We start from the raw sequence: 18,576 nt of genomic DNA, 5'->3' as shown, positions 1-18,576 counted from the left end.
TTGGCCTTGCCTTGCTGTACCCCGTCACGGGGTTGGCGATGATGTATGCCTTCTTCACCCACAACCAAGTTCTGCTGCCACACACACATCATCTCTCGCAGTCCAGATGGCGTTTGTCGATCTGCTGACGACCACGCCTGCGCCACACACATGCCTCCCTCGTCGATCGGTGGCCTTTTCCAGGCCATCGGGCTGCTGCGTGGTCTACCATGAATCTTCGTGCCGCCATGTCTGCAGAGACTGAGGACAGTACGGATGCTTGAAGCTGTGAGACGAGATCGCACCGCTTCGACCGTCCGAGGACCGACAGCATGTATAACAACGAGATCTCTGAGCCGGAATGTGAAGGCAGAGACATTTTGGGCATCTCCAATGCCCTACACACCCCGTGGCGCCATCCGCAGCATCATCGTGCATGAAGAGCTAGAAGACAGCACACGCCTTGCTAGAACAGGTAACAGCAGCGTGGCGAAACCAGGTTTGTGCGTCAACTTAGTTCTGACCTCAATGGTATTTATGGTCGCTGTGTGGCACGTACGACGACTAGAAGTCCATAAGCGATCGATACACACGGGACATTGATCTAATAACAAAATTTCCTAAGCACCATGTCAGCACCACCCGTCCCAGTCTACAACGATACCACAGCTGTACCGCCAGCGAGTGCAAGCCATGTGAACCCAGGCCATGTGTCAGGAACTACACATACGACCAGCGATGTGCCGGGAGCAAATGCATCAGGACATGTGCAAGCGCCTCTAGCACCCGGATCGCAAACGACCGCACCTCAATCGACTGGACTTCATGCGAAGCTTGCCCAAGCACAAGGAACAGGCCCCAACACAACCGGCACGCGTTCGACAGTACCAAACACAGTGCCCCATGCAACAACATCTCATCCAACAGTCGGTCAGCCAGTAGGTCCTGGAGCAACTGCAGCACACCAGGCCCCACTTGGCGGAACAACAACGACCCATACAAACGCCCCTGTGGGCGCGACGACCACTACTCATTCAAATGCCCCGCTAGCCTCGACAGCAGGCGGTGCTGCTGTTGCCGGCGCTCCTGTGGCAGGCGCACCAGTAGCACAGCCGATGGCAAATCGATTGGCAGCATCTGGACTCCCTGTGCTACAGTCATTTCAGCCTCCACTTGGCCCCTCTTCCAACGAGCAACTCTACAGCCCTCAGCAGATAACACTCACACTTACGGAGAAGGTGTGGGCTCTTGGAGATACATTTACAGTACACACTGCCGATGGTGCGCAGATCATGCAAGTGAAAGGAAAGGGTAAGTCTAACTTCAATCATGTCTCCCAATGCTCCTGAACATCACTTTCTGACTTCACTCAGTCGTCTCCCTCCACGGCAAGAAGAAGTTCTCCGACATGGCCGGCAACGAACTCTTCACACTTGCAGAGAAGAAACTCAAGCTGCACAAGACATTCCATGCCGAGGCGCCCACAGGCCACAACTTTGACATTGAAGGTAACTTCTCCTTGGGAAGCTCAAAGAGCACTGTCAAGTTCGTCAATGCTTCGGATAAGCGACCAATGGAACTGCAAGTCAAGGGAGACTGGCTTGATCGCAGTGCAAAGATCACACTGGCTAGTGATCGCGACAGAGTCGTAGCTCAGATGAGCCGTAGCTTCTTGAACGCCAGGGAAGTCATTGGCAACAAGCAGACTGTAAGTCACGTACCAGAGCCCTTCACCTCTTGCACGGCATTGACGAGCGGAACAGTACTTCATCACAGTCGCACCGGGTGTCGACTTGAGCTTGATCGCAGCGATTTGCGTCGCGATTGATGAGCGCGAGAACGACAAGTAGTCAAGCAACCTCATTCGGCGAAGATGAGAGAGGGAACGATGCTCACGAGCATGTCCAGCGCCAAAGAAAGAATTTCAGCCTGTAGTTCAGCATGCTCTCAATGATACCACTTTGCGATCAGTCACTTTTCCAAAATCGTTCTTTTCGCCCAGTCGTTCATCATCCTCAACAATCATCCCACCAACTCCGCAACATCAGCATCCAACTGCTTCGGATTCGCCAACGAAGAAAGCACACTCTTCGTCCTCTTCCCATCCTGAAATACAAAATACGCCGGGAAAGTTCTCACCTACAATTCACAGAATAAGTCAGCAATCACTCACAAACCCTTTCCCGCCTCAATGTCCATCTCCACTTCTTCCACACCTCCCGTCTTCAACCCAATCACTGCGAAGCTTAGAAGAACTTACCACCAACTCAGCATTAACATCATCCGCGTCAAACGCATCATACCACGCAAAAGCAACCTTCCCACTGGCACTCTTCTCGTCGGCCACAGAATTGAAATGCGATTTAAAAGTCCTGCTGTTGGCCGTATAATTCGCATGAGCGAAAACAATCACCGTCGGAGTCGAAGCGATGAGTTCATCGTATTGTTTCTTGTTTTCGAGTTCAATAGCCATGTTGACGAGATCCTCTCCGATCAAATGGTGTAGGACTCTGTGATGTTGGAGCCAGTGATCTTGTGTTCAAATATCGTGGCTACTGGTTGAAAGAGGAGTATAGCACACCATATGCTCAGCCCGATGACCCCTCACGCCAAAGAAGCTCTAGATTCAGTAAGCTTTGTTCCTTTGCCGCGAAATGGCACCACGCTAAGGCTCTTGTGTACTTCTGTTGCGGGGCGCTGAGATCACCTGGTTTGAGACTTCATCTGATGATCTATCGTGAAATGCGCATTGTTGCGCTGCATACAAGAATCTAGCTCGCGTAATGTAAGCTATGGGAGCATGTCTCCTGAACGATGAGAGAAGCTGGCTCAAGCCAACTCAAACAACAACACCATGCATAATAAGCAACCTCGTTCATCCTCATCTCGCGGGGTCGGAAGTACAACTGCTGCTCGAGATACCCAAGCCAATAGACAATGCTTTTCAAACAAAAGCGGAACAGACCACAGCTGCAAACGCCGTGAACAAATTGACAAGCAGAAATGCAGCCATCCAGCGTTAGTGACTGGAGATGGCACAGTTTCCGCAATACCCGTAGAGGGGCTCATTGCCAGGCATTGGCATCTGCTCAACTGCATCCACGATCTCCATATTGTCGCAAGGTTGCCGCATATGACCGGCAAGCTGAGCCCAATGATGACGAGATCGAGGAGCGAGTGGAGCTTCAGGTGAGCCGTCCTCATTCACAGCACCGACCAGGCGAGGGCCTCTGCCGTTACTTGCAACTCTTCGCTGGTAGTTGAACCGTATGCCACTGTTGGGATCGCGTTCAGCGTCCGGGCCATGCCCAACGAACTTGATCTCGCGCCCGTCGCCACCTTTCCAGCCGTAAACCCGACGGACTTGGTCCGAGCCAATTGTCCACGAACGTGGCTGCTGGGCTGGAGTTCTCGGCAAGGCGAACTGCGTGGAGTTGAAGCCTACAGGCGGTGGGCGAGGCGCCATCAGAGGCGGAGGAAGCATCGGCATGGCTGGCCTGCCTGGAGCGAGTGGTGTCTGAAGGTCGATACCAGACTTGGCTGCCCAGTGGACAGGTTGGCCGAGCGGATGAACGCGAGGGAGCTGAACTTGACCCATGTGTGACTCTTGCGGGCTCGAACCAAAAACATCTGGGCACGTCGTGGACAGCGATTGCATGCCAGCATACTGCCCGTGAACTGGACCTGCACCTTGTGAATGGCTTTGATGATACGGACCAGGAGCCCCGCGGATATGAGTGCGACGTTCGAGGATCGCACGTCTCATATCCGGCGTCATGTTCAGCCATTCGTCCTCATCGTAGAACCTCGTTGCTTCCTCGGTCGTGGGAAAGCCATCAATGAATGCTGGCGGCGAGTCATCAGGTGCTCTAGTCGGCTTTGGCTGAAGCTTGACGGCAGCTGCGTAAGTATGCGGGAGGGTGGAGTTCGAGGAGAATGCACCACGAAGTAATGGTGCGCCCTGGTGCTGTGCTGTTGTTTGCTGATGCACAGGTTGCTGTACCTGCTGTAGCATTGGCTTGAACTCCTGCGCTGTGGCTCTAAGCGAAGGCGGTGCATCTGTCGTCTGACGACTCGTAGCAGATGAAGTGGTCGCTCGCTGAGCGGCAGCATCTTTAAGAGCAGCACGCACATGTGGGGGGACCACAACCTTCTTGTTTCTCGGAACAGCATCAAATTCGCGTCGCTCCTTGTCGTCACCCTTTGATGCCTCAAACGTTGCTTCTTGAATGTCGTACATCGTTCGCGACTGCGGCGGGCTGAAGGGATCGGACTGGTTGGTTCGCGAGCTTGGACTGAAGAGATCCGAGGTGCCACGTACGTTGGAAACATGCGGACCGTCTCTGAGAATACCAATTCTATCCAACTTCGCCTTGATTGGTATCAGAAGATGCCCATGCGAGCCTCTACGCTGGGTGGTCAGGTTGGCGACCATGGGTAAACCAGCTGCCCTAGCCTGCTGCGAGAGAAGCTCGGCAATCGAAGTATTTGCAGGCAGCTGGCGAGAGTGTGGTAGATCAGCGCCAATTGTAGAACGTCGTGGGGCAGGCAACTTGATGGAGTCCTTGCTTCGTGGCTGCAGCTCGGACATTCGACGATCGCTCAGCTCCACTTGAATAGTGGTCTCAAGCGATGCGGAAGAGGCATCGTCCGATGTTATTGTCGCTGTATCCCTCACCAGCGTCGGTGAGACATCAGCCTTGACAACATTGCGCTGCAGTCGGGGAGAGTAGGGCGGCGTAGTTTCTTGTCCGATAGTCGCGATAGTCCGCTGGGTAGCGGCCTTCGTCGGTGACCTGTAAGTGCCCGTCTTCTTCCGAGGGTTGGCTTCCTGCGCTGCAACAATCTGCTCAGAAGCATGAGATCCGATGCTAGGGTGTGCAGGGACCTGACAGTGTTTCGCTGCCTGTGATGGAGAGCCACTAAGCCAGTCACCCGGCAGAGACTTGCGCTTTTGTTGTTTTTGGGCGCTGGAGCATAGCGAAGGCGACTTCCCCTCTGGTGGAGTGCCACTAGTGTTGTTGTTGATGCTCTTGCGAATCGTCTCGTCAGCGCGACGACTGAAAGCCATGGTAGGCTGGGCGAATCGGGGCGGTGCTTTGACGGGAGTGTTGGATTTGAGGTTCAGCTGTGTGTCTTGATCGCATGTCCCATCATTCGCAACGCGCCAGATCCTGGATGCAGGGCCTGGCGTCTGCGTGGGCGACGCAGATGTATTCTCTTGGTCTGCTGCATCGGCGGTGGTAGCCGACTGCGAGACGCTGTTTCCATTCTCCTCCTCCCTCGTGATGTTGTTCTTGTCCTCTGTCTGCACCCCAACGTGCGTCACCATGCTTGCATAGGACGGTTTGCGAACCGCGTTCGATTTGAGCGACGATGGTTGCAAAACGTGCTCAGCGGTATAGAGTTCAGGAAAGTCGAGACTGCTCGGAGGGGTGGTCGGAGCATCAGGCATCGCCATATCCAGCACACAAGCTTGCTGCAGTTGCATCCTCTCATGTTCACGTTGAAGGAGAGCTGCCGGAGAAAGATTGGGGTCGATCGCCTGCAATGGAATGTCACGATGACCCTGAGTGACCGGCGATGATGGATTTTTCGAGTATGCGCTTTCATTGGCATCCCGGGATCTCTGAAGGTAGTCACCTTCTCTCTTGAGTCGTTCAAGTTCTTGCCGTGCTTCGACCAGCTCCTTGAACATCTCAGCATAGTCGCGGGCCGTGTACCGATGCTGTGGACTTGGATTGCTTTGCGGTGCCGCGTTGGGTGTCTGCTTGGTGTCTTGTCTGCTGAGACGGATCAGTGCCATTCAACATATCGATGAGCAGTGGTATGCCAGGTTTCAGAGCCTGAATGAGTAAGACGTACCTGTCAACAGACTGTTGCTTCGATGAGGATTGTTCGGGAATCGCGTCGGTAGGAGGTCTCGCGCTTGCATCAGGGATCTTGTTGCGCTGTCAGCCAAATGCCATGCCACGGGGTGTGAACGAGCTACTAACGGCGCACTCGTGTCCGTAAGCGTCGAGCCGACTGGTCTCTGCCGAGGGTGTATTCTTTGCAGCCTCGACTATCAGTTGAAATGGTTCTCTCCAATTCGATCTGGCGAATGTGGGCAGCGTAGCCATGTCGATGATGAGTGGGTCCGAATGCCTGCGGACGGGTCGTTGCAGATGTAAAGATGCGACGTCTGAAGTCGGCTCGAAGATGGATGGTAAGGTGTACTGCCGATGCGAGGTGTGGGAGTCTGATGTTGTTGTGGTGGGAGAGGAGGATGGGGCAGTGGAGTTGGAAGTCAGGTCGGGGATGGAGCTCGCGCTCCCCTCGTCGTCGTCGAATGGGTCGGAGTTGCCAGCAGTCGACGGCGGTCGCGGTGGGTGTTGTGACTGCTGTGGAAGGCGCGCGGTTGCGACCGGAGTCGCATTCGCGCAGTAGTTGACGAGAACGGTCCGCTGGTGGCGACAGCCGGCGTAGTAATAATACCTATATTGGCACATTACTGTTGCGCGCGCGACATCGATGCTGCGAGAAGCGGGAGAGTTCCTGGGAATGGGGAGCAGAGCGGTATGGATGCGCGGATGTGGGATGGTCGTGGCTGCTCGAGTCTGTTCCAAACAAGTTGCGGCAGATGTTTGACGCGGGTCTTGCGCGCTCGTGGCAAGCACGCGTGGCGGCAGTTGTCGTTGATGAAGCCCAGCTGCTTTGCGGTCCGTCCCTATCCTTTCTCCTTTCGTCCTCACCCCACCCTTTCGCCTGCTTCACTTGAGAACTTCTCCGTTCCCGCACGCGATCAGCATGTGCTCTCTGCTTCGGGGCTGGGGCGAAACGAACTTTTTGGAGGGCCAGCACGAAGTTTCCTGCATTCACCACGAACAATACCTACTTCAAAATTTGCGCTTCTTCTTGACAGGCTCCTTCTTCTTCTCTGCGATGTCTTGCTTGAGCTTATCACGTCTCTCATTGGCCCGCTCCTCGGAGTTCTCACGCTTCTGTTCGACCTCCTCTGTTTCCCGCTTCACTGAAGCTCGTGACTGTCTGTCCTCCTCACCGACCGTGTTCACATCGTCTTTTCGAGAACCTGGGGCATCCAAGTCATCTTCCACCTCATCATTCTCGGGCTCAGCCTTTGCGCTGCCACCAAAGGCACCAAGACGAGGCTTCGTCTTTGCGGGTGATGAGTGTGCCGATCCACCACCAAACGCGCCAAGCTTATTGATGCGCTTCGGAGTTGACTGTGAGGGAATGCTTGCCGCTTCCTCATCTTCTAGATCAGGAGTCTTACGCTTACGCTGGCCACCAAATTGGCCGAGCTTGGGGCCACTTTGATCATTGCGGATTGTGCTTGGCAACGGAGCATCTTCGTTCTCTGGTTCTGGTGTCTTTGCCTTGTGCTTCCCTCCAAAAGCGCCCAGACCTGATCTTGCCCTTTGTTTGGACTTCGTCGGCGAAGGTTCTGTTTCTGGGGAAATGTCAGCGATCTTGTCTGTTGGTCCTGCGCTGCTCTGCATACCATCCTCCTCCACAATCTTGCGCTCATTCGAGGCTCCATGCGAGCGGTCTGCTAAAGCTGCATCTTCTCGTGTATGCGCCTTATCTTCATGACGTGACGAAATCTGTTGCTTGTTCGCCTGCTCCTGGGAGGCCTTCGATCTTGGTGCATCTAGGTCATCCTCATCTTCTGTCTCCTCGTCCTCGTCTTCGCCGGCGGTGGGTGTAGGAGAGGCTCTTCGTGGTGGCGTAGCTTGCCGTTGGAATGCTCCGTTTAGTCTGCTGCTCTCATGATTTCTGAGGGGAGGTGGACTATTCGATCTGGTGTCTTTGGTTGGTTGACCTCTGGGGCCGTCAGTCGACACGCCACTGTCCTCGGCCAAGTTTGAGGTTTTGTCGGGAACTCTTCCTCCTCCGCAAGACCGCCACCAGCTACCCTCCATTTCCTTGTGGGCAGTAAGCAACCGACTGCTAGGCAGTCCCGCCAACAAGTCATCGAGAGTTTCCATGGAAGGCTCCGCGTCGGTGCTGTTCTTTGCACTTTCTGCTTGCCAATGTGCTGCATCAAATGGCGCAAGCCCATCAACATGGCCAGCAAGCTGCGCTCTCTTCGGCGCTCGCTTGTGAAACTTGATGTTCGAAGCTCCAGGAAAGACCTGCGTCAAATCTTGCCCGATATTTTCGAGCTTGTCAGCAATCTTCGCAATAACACGATCTTTGTGGCCAAGTTGCTCCACCAAGTGCTGAATCTGTGATTGCAGAGTATTGGTATACAAAAGTAAAGGTGCAACAAGATCAGCCTCGAGAGCATTGCTGTCGTCGCTATCAAGACGACGTAATTGCATTGTCCATTTGAGAGTTGGTAACGAACCTGGCAGAGGCACTGACACGCTGAGCTCAAGCCCATCTTCAGTGTCGCCGGGCTCAAGCCTGAGATGCGTCTTGCGTTCACAACTCAAGGCGCTTTGGATCCTCGACAAGAACTGATCAAATTGCTCCTCGTCTTCGCCAGGATCTATGCTGGTGCCCTGTTGACGCGCACTTTCCACGAGCTCATCTCCGGTCAAACTGACTGCCCAGAGCCGGTTGAGATCTGTGAGCTCCAAAGTGCACTTGACCTGACTCATGTCTGCTTTCAGAAGCAGCAGCGGGTATTCGCCACTGACCTTGAGTGACTTCCATGGCCGGCTGAAAGCCATGCTGCCAAACCACCGACGCGTGTGTTGTTGTTGGTTGAACGCGCGACGCTTGGTGCCTGAAGTGCACAAGCCTCAGCAGCGGCCTCCAGCTCCGCACCTGGCACGAGCGTTGTCTTGGCAAGCACGAGTCAGGCGTCGTGAAGTTCAACTTCAGACCGAAGATTGTTTGTGCAGGAACGCAATTCACGCCATTGCCTAATCATCGAACCGCTCGCCTCGCAAGGCGCCTTACACCACGACCCGTGCGCGACGTGACACGCCCAGTCCCGCGGCCCGACCGCACACTGCGCAAAATGTCACGCTCTACGATTCCGAGCAAGCGATCTGCGGACGCCCAAGAGGACGCATGGGTGGCAGATGAGGACAGATTTGTGCTACAGCAGTCGAAGAAAAAGGCAGCTATCAGAGCAAAGGCAGGGAGAGCACAGCCAATTGATTGGCTAGCAGTTACTTTGGCAGTCATTGACCCGGAGCGCAATCCATTGGGTGATGAGGTTGATCCCAATGAGCTGGAGACCGTGGATCCAGAAGCTGTGTTCGATGGCTTGGATGATGCCCAATTGGCGGACTTGGAGAAAAGCATTGAGACGTACATCACGCTGGAGAAGAGCAAGAGCAATCACGACTATTGGGCTGTAAGTGCTTGCCATGCTGCCACGATGAGCTTACTAGACTGACGGAATGACAGATGATGAAAACGATCTGCATAGATAGGCGGAAGGGAAGTCAGAGCACACAATCAACAGCGCGCGGCGTCGGCGCAGTAGCATCAGATCTGGACAAACTTCTCGGGCCCAAGACACTAGAAGAACTGGAGAAGTTGGAGAAGCAAATACGAACAAAATTGTCCTCCAACGAGCCAATCGATACCGATTACTGGGAACATTTGTTGACGAGTTTGCTCACCTACAAGGCCAGAGCTCGACTGCGAAAGGTGTCGCGCGCGGTAGTGGAGGCACGATCTGGTGGGTTGCGCAAACAGCAAGTGGCGGAAGCTGCTGCACTCAAATCACGTCTGGAAGCACGTCTCCAGCTACTGTCTGCTAGCGGTCCGGAAGATGCAGGCGTGTCGGGTGCGAACGACCTTGACGACAATGGTCGTCACGCGCTAGATCCGGAATCACTCCTCCGAGTGGAGCCAGAGGACAAATCGCTGAAGATGTTGACCGCGGCCGAATTTGCGCGACAGATTGCCGAGGATAGGCAGAAAGTGATGAAGACTGGATTCGTGCCAAGCTTTCAGCAGAGTGCAAATGGTCAGGCATCAAATGGCTCTGGTCAGGTCGCAAAACGTGCTCGAACGGACGGTGGCGAAGCAACCCAATCTGCTTTTGACCGTGAGGTGGCGCGAGGTCTTGGCGAGAATGAGGAACTCTTCACTCAAGAAGTGGAAGTCGTTACCAGAAATCGTGCACAGTGGGCGCAGCAGCATCGACCGCGGAAGCCCAAATACTTCAATCGTGTTCTGCTTGGCTACGAGTGGAACAAGTACAATCAGACTCACTACGACCACGACAATCCGCCACCAAGGGTTGTCCAAGGATACAAGTTCAATGTGTTCTATCCCGACCTGGTTGACAAGACCAAGGCACCAACATACCGCATCGAGCGAGAAAATGGGAGAAAACGTGGGGAGACGTTCGCGCCAGCTGGAGAAGACGACACCTGCTTGATCCGCTTTACTGCTGGCCCACCATACGAGGACATCGCTTTTCGCATTGTGGACAAAGAATGGGACTACAGTGCGAAACGAGAACGTGGCTTCAAGAGCAGCTTCGACAAGGTATGCTTCCCTTCACGAGAACTCATGCTGTACTTGAGTAAAGACAGACACATTGTGATGTGCAGTACACAACAGCATGCCCTGCAGCACTTTTGAGACTGACGTTTCATGTAGGGCATCCTTCAACTCCATTTCCAGTTCAAGAAGGTAAGTGGCGCGTTAATCCAGCAGGAAACAAGCAACTGACCACGTGATTTAGATATACTACAGAAAGTAGTTCACCAGCTGCGCTCGGCCACCAATGCACTATTTGAGCGACCCCATTACATTCAAAGTCGGTAGACATCTGCTGTCTGGACGACTTGTAATACATGACTTCAGGTTCGGCCGTAGGGCATAGGGCCACTCATCGCGGCTTTCTATGTTCCGCAACACCTGTCAAGCGTAGCGAGCTCAGCTGCTCGAATCAAGATTTTGGCACCTGTTGTGATTGCGCAACGAGCCCTCACTTGTACCTGTCCTTTCACGTTGGCAGCATCACGAAGAGACACGCATTGCATGCCACCGCATCGTTGACACCTGCAGTGGTGCCGTGTCTGCAGCATTGTGCGCCGTCCTTCCGCACTCCAGTTGGAATGAACAATGGATAGCGCCATCTGAGACACAATCGGGCACACAAGAAGATCGTGGACAGGGGTGCCTGGGGAAGCGTCGACGGGAGCGTGCTCTCAACCGCGGGAGACGGCATCGTGTGAGGCGCCAGACAGAGCACTCTGCCCAGGACCGAGTGCAGCACCACAACGGATTACAGCCGTGAGCTGCCAGCCTTAGGCAGAGGAAGGGTCGGCGCACCTCAGATCGCAAGCTCGTCACCATCGATTGACAGGAGCAAACGCCAAACATTGCATCGAGTCGCCAAGCGGCTCTTGGACGATGACAAAACATTCCAATAAGTCATGCCCACTTCAGGACGCCTGCTTCCGCGCGAACCCCCTTCTAGAAGGCTGCGATCCTGGGCTCGACGAATGCGCGTGCCGGCCTCTCTCTGCGAGTTGCGCCGCTGCTGCACCACCAACACGGGGGCCGGAGCCTAGGCACATGCATGCATCCGCCAGCCTAGCGCAGGTGCGGGAGTCACCCGTTAAGCTACGCCAACCACGCGTGAGCCTATCCGTGTCTGTCAGTCTGTGCGATGGAGCCCATGACTGCTCCAGCAGATGTCGTGCATGCCGCTGCCGCCATCCAGTGTCGGCATATCTGGAGGCGGCGTGCCGGCCCATGCTGTCCACCCAGGATATGCCTGGTGCTCGCTGGAGGGCTAACAAAGACACAACCTGCCGCTGTCAACAGCGCTCCAGGACCTTGTTTGCGTGCAGAAGAGCGGGCATACGTGACCACAATGGCTGCTGCTTGGTAGGCATGGAAGCGCAGCCGAAAATACGGCCATGTGAGTGGGCGTGCGCTGGCGGCAGCGCTGCCAAAGCAAAGCGTGCATCCGTGACAATGACCATCTGGATGCACGCGCAAGATGCCGACCAGGGCATCTTCCAAATACGCTGCAAAGACTTGCAGCATCGTAGGTCCTTCTCACATTTCTTTATCTCTTCCCCCTTACCCGTGCTCGGCACAGATCTGGTTGTTCCCTGTTGGCCGCACACGTGCAGCACTACTGTTAAGCATCACAGAAGCCTACTTCGCATGCCCAGTCTTCATCGTTTCGTACCACACCGCCCCATCATCGAGCTTCTCGCCTGATAACCACTTGAGCTCCCCGGTCTCCAGAGAAGCTTTGTTCAACAACAATCCGCCACAACTCGCTCTTGCACCTGGACAGCTTTTCACGAATTGCAGATCTCGCCGTTATGGAGGTTCAGGCTGCCTCATGGCATCCACTCGAGCGTGGGCCGACTTCCGCATCTGGTGACGTCGGTGTCACGCAGCCACAAGACCAACCACGACACGCTTCACTGTCTCTTGACCAACAGGCCGCCGACATTTTGAAGCTCTTTGGGGAGACCGATGACTGCGCTTCGACAACAGACATGGAGTTCGACGCCTTCCCGTTCGAGGACCCCGTATCAGCGCAGTTCGGAGCCATGGACTCCGACCCCTCCCCCTCCGACCCCATCTCTTCCACCAGCGACGGCTCCACTGCCTCCTCGTCTTCCGACTCAAACATGGCGCAAAACACCTTCTGCCAGTGGCCAATGGCGCCAGCCCCACCAACGTTCGGGTACGAGCAGACCGCTCATCAGCCCGGCCTGGCGTGGGTACCCGAAGCGCGCTTCGACCACGCCTTGAACTTTGGCTTTCACGGCGGTGACGCACTTGGCATACACATGCCCACTTCGAGTCCTACGCAGATGGGGGGCATCGCTCGGTTCGAAGTCGACTACCCGCCGCATCAACCACCGATCGTCGCACGCGACGATTATGGAAGGCAGCACTTTGCCGAGTCCTGGCAATCACCCCAGCGGAGCGCCACAATGCCACACAACTCCCTTCGAGACGACAGCGACGAGCAGACCGCAGAGTCCGCCGATCCATGTTACGCGCAGCTGCTCTACAAGTGTCTTGTCGAGGCGCCGGACCACACGCTGTCTCTTCGCGAGCTGTATGAGTGGGTCGCGCAGCACAGTCAGAAGGCCAGAGACCCGAACAATAGGGGCTGGCAGAATAGTGTTCGCCACAACCTGTCAATGAACGCAGTGAGTACAGTTCTTTGCTCGTTCTGCAACACTCGCTGACTCTACTAGGCATTCCAGCGCGTCACGGATCGACCCAACTCCACTAAGAAAGGCAGTCTTTGGCGTCTGACCGATGAAGCGCTGCGAGGCGGCGTGATCTCGACGACACGGTATCGGAAAGATCCCAAGCGCAAGCCTGAGCGCCGCGCAACTCCTGCTCCGAACCGACAAGCATCAGGTGCGAAAGGTGGTCAGGCCACGAGAGACGCCAGCCGTTTGCGCCAGCAACAGCAGCGCCTGCACGGCATGCACGGTCCGCCCAGACACATTCGCTACGGAGAACGTCGCTACCACGGACATCCTCCTCCTGGATACAGCCCCTATTCCGTGCACTCGACTCCACACTCTCCTCAAACGATGCCGCACTTCCTACCACATGGCCATCCTATCAGCGCACCCACCAGTCAGCCTGCGAGCCCATACTTCAACGTCCGCCCAGCAGATGCCGACGACCTCACACCTCTAGGCATGCACCTACAAGGCTACCACCAAGCAACACCTGAGGACTTTCGCGTTGTGCCCAAACCGCTTCCAGTCTCCGGTCTCGAGTTCCTGCCCATCGACATGACCCAAGGAGGTCTCTTCGGTGACCACGACCCGGAACTGGGTACCACGCATCCCGACACGCCGACTCCAAGCCTCATGACCGAAGCAAGCTTCATGACCGACGACCACGGCATGTCTCGCGGCAACAGCAGAGAGGGAACGACCTTTCAGTAGTCAGCTTCCCTTTCTGGGTTCTCACATTAAACGACAGTATGCTTCTTCGGCGACGCGGCGTCCAGGAAAAAGGGAAAATCAACTCTACGAAATCACGACAGGATAATTGAGAAAGTTTCTTCTTGTTTCTTTTTGCATACGCGACGGAAAGTTGGGATAGAATGGCAACGGTTCTCACTGAACAGATACCAAAGGATGTCAAACGCTTTCGAAAACTTTGTCGGGAAGAGAAGCAGCGACTTGCTCTGCTGGCGGCGCGGTGTGTCTTCTCTTTCGCAGCAGTTGGATATTGAGGCTTTATTTCGGGTACTTGGTGTTTTGCGTCACGACTTGGATGAATGCTTGACCCACTGGCTTTGCTGTCGCGCTCCTGGTCGCTGGCGTTGGACACGGAATTCGCAGGACAAAAGGAATGGGAATGTTGATCATCACCTTCGATCATTGTGTTTTGCAATGTGTACAATAGCGCGCAGAAGAAGAAAAAAGCAGCTAAATAAGTTACAACGTTCGTTTTTGCTACACAAATCATGCTGCCACAAAGAATCATTCCATCTCTTTACATTTGAATAACTATTACCATTACTTTGCTTTGGCAAAAAGCCTCTCCACATACTCTTACATCGCCGTACTAGGCCTCTTAACCGTATTATTCTCCCTATCCAACCTCCTCAAAATCTCCCTATCATGCTGCGCCAACTCCGCCAACCCCATCCTCCTATCCGTAAAACTTGTCTGCCTCGAATGCGTCTGCACCGGCGGCGGCGAAGTCTCATCCGCATTGACCAGCACCACAACCCATAATCCCACAGCTCCCGTGTGGTGCAAGAGAGGTGTACAATGAACCCAACGCGGACGACCAGCATTTTCGACGATTGCTGTGCGATTTGTTGCGCGAAGCCATTGAATTTTTGCTGTGACGGCTACGCCTTTGCGGAGGGACTTTTCGAGGTCGGATTTAATTTTGGGGTTTCCGCCGATGCGGGAGAGGAAGTGGGTTTGGAGGATTCCTGGGGTGCGGAGGGAGGCGGAGGCGAAGAGGATGCGGAGGGATGGAGCGGGACGGACGACGAGATACTGTTTGTGTTGTTAGGGCGTGGTCTGATGCAAGGAAGTGTTGGTTGACTTACGTGCTTGTAGATTCCCTCCAGTTGTTGGCGTGGAAGCTCAGAGAAGGATAAGGTCTTCTGTTGTTGTCGCGTTTCTTCCTTGGGGCTGCCATCCGAATCATGGGCATCATTTCGATCCGCTTTGTCTGGATGATTGACTGGATGGGCTGTCTGATGCAAGTGATTATATCCTTGACATAAGCGGCCCCCATTGCGTTTGACTGTATCCATTTCATTGGCGTCAAGCATGACACTGAGTGCTCGTATTGCCTGTACATTATCAACAGTCCCAGGTTTGCAGCTGTCTCCAGGCAATACTGCAGCCGTGTCGAGCTTGGGCACACTTTCCGGATAATCTCCATCTCTCAACAGACCTGACACATCGACTTGTGCTCCGAGCCAATAGCGCACGGTGCCCTGATTGTTGAATAGAGGTGCTATCATCACGAGATTGAGGAATGGACTGCCGTCACGACGATAGTTGATGACCAGTTCGGTATGGTCTTTGCCCTCGGCGCATGCGATTGCCATTCGTCTGACAGAATATTTGCTGGTGCAAGGTCCTTGTAAGAAGCTGCTGTTTCGGCCGATCGCATATTTCAGGCCGTATTGTGTTGTCAACGCGAATTCCTCCGATGCAAGAACGATTGCTAATTCATGTTAACATGATTCTCTCCAAAAGCTTTGCATGTATCTCTACTCACGATGACCTGGTTGACTGGGATCTGATAATACAAAGACTTCAGCAAGCCCATTGCTCGGATCCCGCAAACGAGTGGACAAAGCTCCTGAGATCCGTCGCTCGATACTAGCACTGACAACGCGAGTATAGATATGGCAGACATACGCCGGTAAGTCTTCTCGAAGCAGTTCTTCGAAGATCTCACTGGCAGCTTCGGAAAGCTTGTCGTCGACGAAAGCGCTTGGCGGATTTGTGACTATGGCCGGTGCGTCTTTCTCTGAAAGTTGTTGCATGATCGCGCGTGCGTAGTTCATCGCGCGAATTGCCTTCAACGCGTCCCAGTAGTACGCCAAGAGTCCAGCTCTGGTCGGCCGATAGACGCGAAGATAGGCAGAAAAGAGTGATAATGATCTTGCGTCTTCTAGAATGACCCGAAGATGGTCTGCACTAAACAGCTGCTCAGCTCGTTCTTCCAAAGAGTATTTGCCGTTTCCTAATGTTCTTTCCACTGGTCTGAAAATGCTAAACGATTTCGGATCGTCTGTAGTTGGAAGCTCGACATCAGGTGCTTCAATGCTCTCCGAAGCTCTGGATTTAAGAGGCAGTAGAATGTGGTATGGATCGCCCGAAGACTCCTGTGTGAAACTGGCGGCCGAGCGCAAACTGAGTCTATGGCTGAATCGTTTCTCACGCATCGACTGCTGGATCGAGGGACGTGATTTGGCACTTCCAGCATCCGATAGAGGTGGTGTAGGAATTCGAGCCGGGAGACTAGTCGAGCTACGCAGAGCTTTAGCGATGAGCTTCCATAGGTCTATGGACTCCTGCCTTACCTGAGGCGCTTCGCGTCGACCTTGACATCGGGCTTGACTTGGTGCTCTACCGGAGTTGGCGACTTGAGCTGCGTCGGTGGCAGCGGAAAGTCGTCCAAAGTAGACGAATCTGACGACTTGATGTCCTTGCTTTCCTCTGGTTGCCCAATTTTGCTATCTACTCTTTTCGCCGGGACGGGCTTTCTAGGCGCTCTTTCGGTATGTGCCACTGCCTGAGCCGTTGGAACGTTTGGCTTCGAACTCGGGAGAGCAGGTGTGCTGATACTAGCACGCAGTGCTTGGTCTGGCAATGACTCTCGGGACATGCGAGTGGCGCCACCACTGTATACCATCGACATCGGTCTGGTAGACGAGGGCTGCTGAGCAACTGGGCGTGAAGGGCGTACGGCATCATTCCGTGTCGCAACGCGGGTATGCTGTGCCGTCAGTGTCGCACAGTCGAGAAGGACCTCGTCATACATACAATTCCATTGAACTTCCTCGGATCTTCCAGCTTAGGGCTTGAGATGACTATCTCATCAGCGGACGACTTCTTCTCCTTCTTTCCTTTGCGCCGAAAAGCTGCGAAGATATTGAACGGCCGCGCCAGTGACTCTCTGTGGGTATCCTTCATCTTTTGGCTTCTGTGACCATTTCTATTAAGTCAAGGCTCGCACTGATCGCTGTCACAGGTCATGTGTCAATTCATTTGGTATCTCCCCAGTAGTATTGATAAGAGAAGTTGTTCAAACCGCAAGAGACCAACACCGGAGCGGGTGAGGGTTGGAATCCACATTATCGCGACAGCTCACGCGGGTAGGAGGTACAAGGCAACGGGCCTAGATTGACCAGGCTGTGGCACTTGCTCCTCGAAGCAGATTTCCAACACCAAACTCAAAATGCGGTAGCTAAAGATGGAGCAAGGGTCGTGTCTGGCTGATCCCTTTCAGGCAACGCAGTGCTCGCCTCATGGCGAATTCATTCTCGTCTCGGTACACGGAATGTGTTGAAGGAAGCATCCCTAGTCGAACCATGCCGAGGCAGGGGAGCATGTTTGCGTGAGCCATCGGGGAAAAGGCCGAAGGCCATGCTTGCGAAGTCTTTTTGCTCGATGCTGGACAGATGCGCAGAATGCACGCGTGAGGACAGGAGTATGAGAACAAATGTCCTTGCGAGTGAAATTTGTCTGCATGAAATTGCTGTGCTTGAGGATGCGGCCAGAGAAGCGAGGCATAACTGCTTGACCATGCAAGAACAGGCATGGGTGCAGTTTGTTATTCGAATGTATGATGAACTTTCTGTCTAGTCTTCCAATCGTGGACTGTCCATTGCAGGTTTGGCCAGTGTTCGTTCCGAAGCCGGCTTGAGTAGACTGATAAGTAATCATTCACGTCGATGGAAGAACCGTATGTGGTTGGCGGTCGTGGTGTAAAAGAAGTGTCGCAAGGATGAGTGGTGATGCTTGGAAGAACCATGTGGGACCGAAAGCGAGCTCGAACCCTAGTGGACAGTTCTTTCCGCCTCAATCTCAGCACCTGGATGATACATGTTTACAGCAACATGGTGCTTTGACGAAAATTTAAGGTCATGTGAATGCGGCGTGCACGAAGCCATGAGTGATCTGGGTCGTGAGTGCATAACCAGAAATAGGCGTCGACACATCGATCGATCGTATCGCTCGTGAATCAGCGCCGAATCTCGGTCGGAAGACCTCACGCAAATACGACAGTGATAGGTTGGTGGCGCTTTCAATGCAGCTAGTTGGTGACCGTAATCTTATTCATGGGCGAGAGCAGTCTACACAACCACAAAATAGCATAAAGGACACATTCTGGCAAAGAGCTTCCGATGGAAAGTCATGCGCGAGAAAGAGCTGGCTTGACTCTGTCCAAGTGAACGGTCTTGCTGAGAGCGGCCAACGAGAACCAGCCTTGTACCCATTGTTGTAACCTCCATCACTCGGCTTGAACGGACACGCGGGCTGCTATCAGAGGTCAAGTCGAGCCTTGCTCAAGCGCATGCAATATCGTCAAATGTTAGTCACAGAGAGAGCACAAAAAGATCTCCAAAGCACCAAAATGGTACATTTGCATGTGGACTGATTCCATTGCATACAGCTCTATGAC

At 54.1% G+C, this 18,576-nt stretch overlaps 7 protein-coding genes across 7 annotated transcripts; 3 read left to right on the top strand and 4 right to left on the bottom strand.

Annotated features, from left to right (window-relative positions):
- Window positions 1–608: 608 nt before the first annotated feature.
- On the top strand, window positions 609–1,829 carry RHO25_009066 (uncharacterized protein; the record flags this gene model as incomplete). The annotated part of the gene is made up of 3 exons (XM_023604846.2): window positions 609–1,290; window positions 1,353–1,687; window positions 1,743–1,829. 3 exons carry the CDS (start codon window positions 609–611, stop codon window positions 1,827–1,829), a joined length of 1,104 nt encoding a protein of 367 aa, XP_023460705.1.
- Window positions 1,830–2,001: 172 nt separating this feature from the next.
- Window positions 2,002–2,452, bottom strand: RHO25_009065 (uncharacterized protein; the record flags this gene model as incomplete). The annotated part of the gene is made up of 2 exons (XM_065603139.1): window positions 2,002–2,118; window positions 2,240–2,452. The coding sequence occupies 2 exons, from the start codon at window positions 2,450–2,452 to the stop codon at window positions 2,002–2,004; spliced, it is 330 nt and encodes a 109-aa protein (XP_065459211.1).
- Window positions 2,453–2,998: 546 nt separating this feature from the next.
- RHO25_009064 (uncharacterized protein) lies at window positions 2,999–6,470 on the bottom strand (the record flags this gene model as incomplete). The annotated part of the gene is made up of 3 exons (XM_023604845.2): window positions 2,999–5,762; window positions 5,845–5,921; window positions 5,976–6,470. 3 exons carry the CDS (start codon window positions 6,468–6,470, stop codon window positions 2,999–3,001), a joined length of 3,336 nt encoding a protein of 1,111 aa, XP_023460706.1.
- A 387-nt stretch (window positions 6,471–6,857) lies between these two features.
- Window positions 6,858–8,660, bottom strand: RHO25_009063 (uncharacterized protein; the record flags this gene model as incomplete). Its single annotated transcript, XM_023604844.1, has 2 exons — window positions 6,858–7,432; window positions 7,484–8,660. 2 exons carry the CDS (start codon window positions 8,658–8,660, stop codon window positions 6,858–6,860), a joined length of 1,752 nt encoding a protein of 583 aa, XP_023460699.1.
- A 293-nt stretch (window positions 8,661–8,953) lies between these two features.
- Window positions 8,954–10,660, top strand: RHO25_009062 (uncharacterized protein; the record flags this gene model as incomplete). The annotated part of the gene is made up of 4 exons (XM_023604843.2): window positions 8,954–9,295; window positions 9,349–10,443; window positions 10,558–10,590; window positions 10,643–10,660. 4 exons carry the CDS (start codon window positions 8,954–8,956, stop codon window positions 10,658–10,660), a joined length of 1,488 nt encoding a protein of 495 aa, XP_023460700.1.
- Window positions 10,661–12,245: 1,585 nt separating this feature from the next.
- Window positions 12,246–13,850, top strand: RHO25_009061 (uncharacterized protein; the record flags this gene model as incomplete). The annotated part of the gene is made up of 2 exons (XM_023604842.2): window positions 12,246–13,091; window positions 13,140–13,850. The coding sequence occupies 2 exons, from the start codon at window positions 12,246–12,248 to the stop codon at window positions 13,848–13,850; spliced, it is 1,557 nt and encodes a 518-aa protein (XP_023460701.1).
- A 615-nt stretch (window positions 13,851–14,465) lies between these two features.
- On the bottom strand, window positions 14,466–17,084 carry RHO25_009060 (uncharacterized protein; the record flags this gene model as incomplete). Its single annotated transcript, XM_023604841.1, has 5 exons — window positions 14,466–14,924; window positions 14,978–15,606; window positions 15,661–16,418; window positions 16,472–16,887; window positions 16,935–17,084. 5 exons carry the CDS (start codon window positions 17,082–17,084, stop codon window positions 14,466–14,468), a joined length of 2,412 nt encoding a protein of 803 aa, XP_023460702.1.
- Window positions 17,085–18,576: the final 1,492 nt, after the last annotated feature.

This window comes from Cercospora beticola, chromosome 5 (assembly GCF_033473495.1).
Source record: "Cercospora beticola chromosome 5, complete sequence".
In the NCBI taxonomy this organism is placed as follows: Eukaryota; Fungi; Ascomycota; class Dothideomycetes; order Mycosphaerellales; family Mycosphaerellaceae; genus Cercospora; species Cercospora beticola.
Note: the sequence above shows the minus strand (reverse complement) of the source record. Positions and strands in the feature narration are given on the sequence as shown.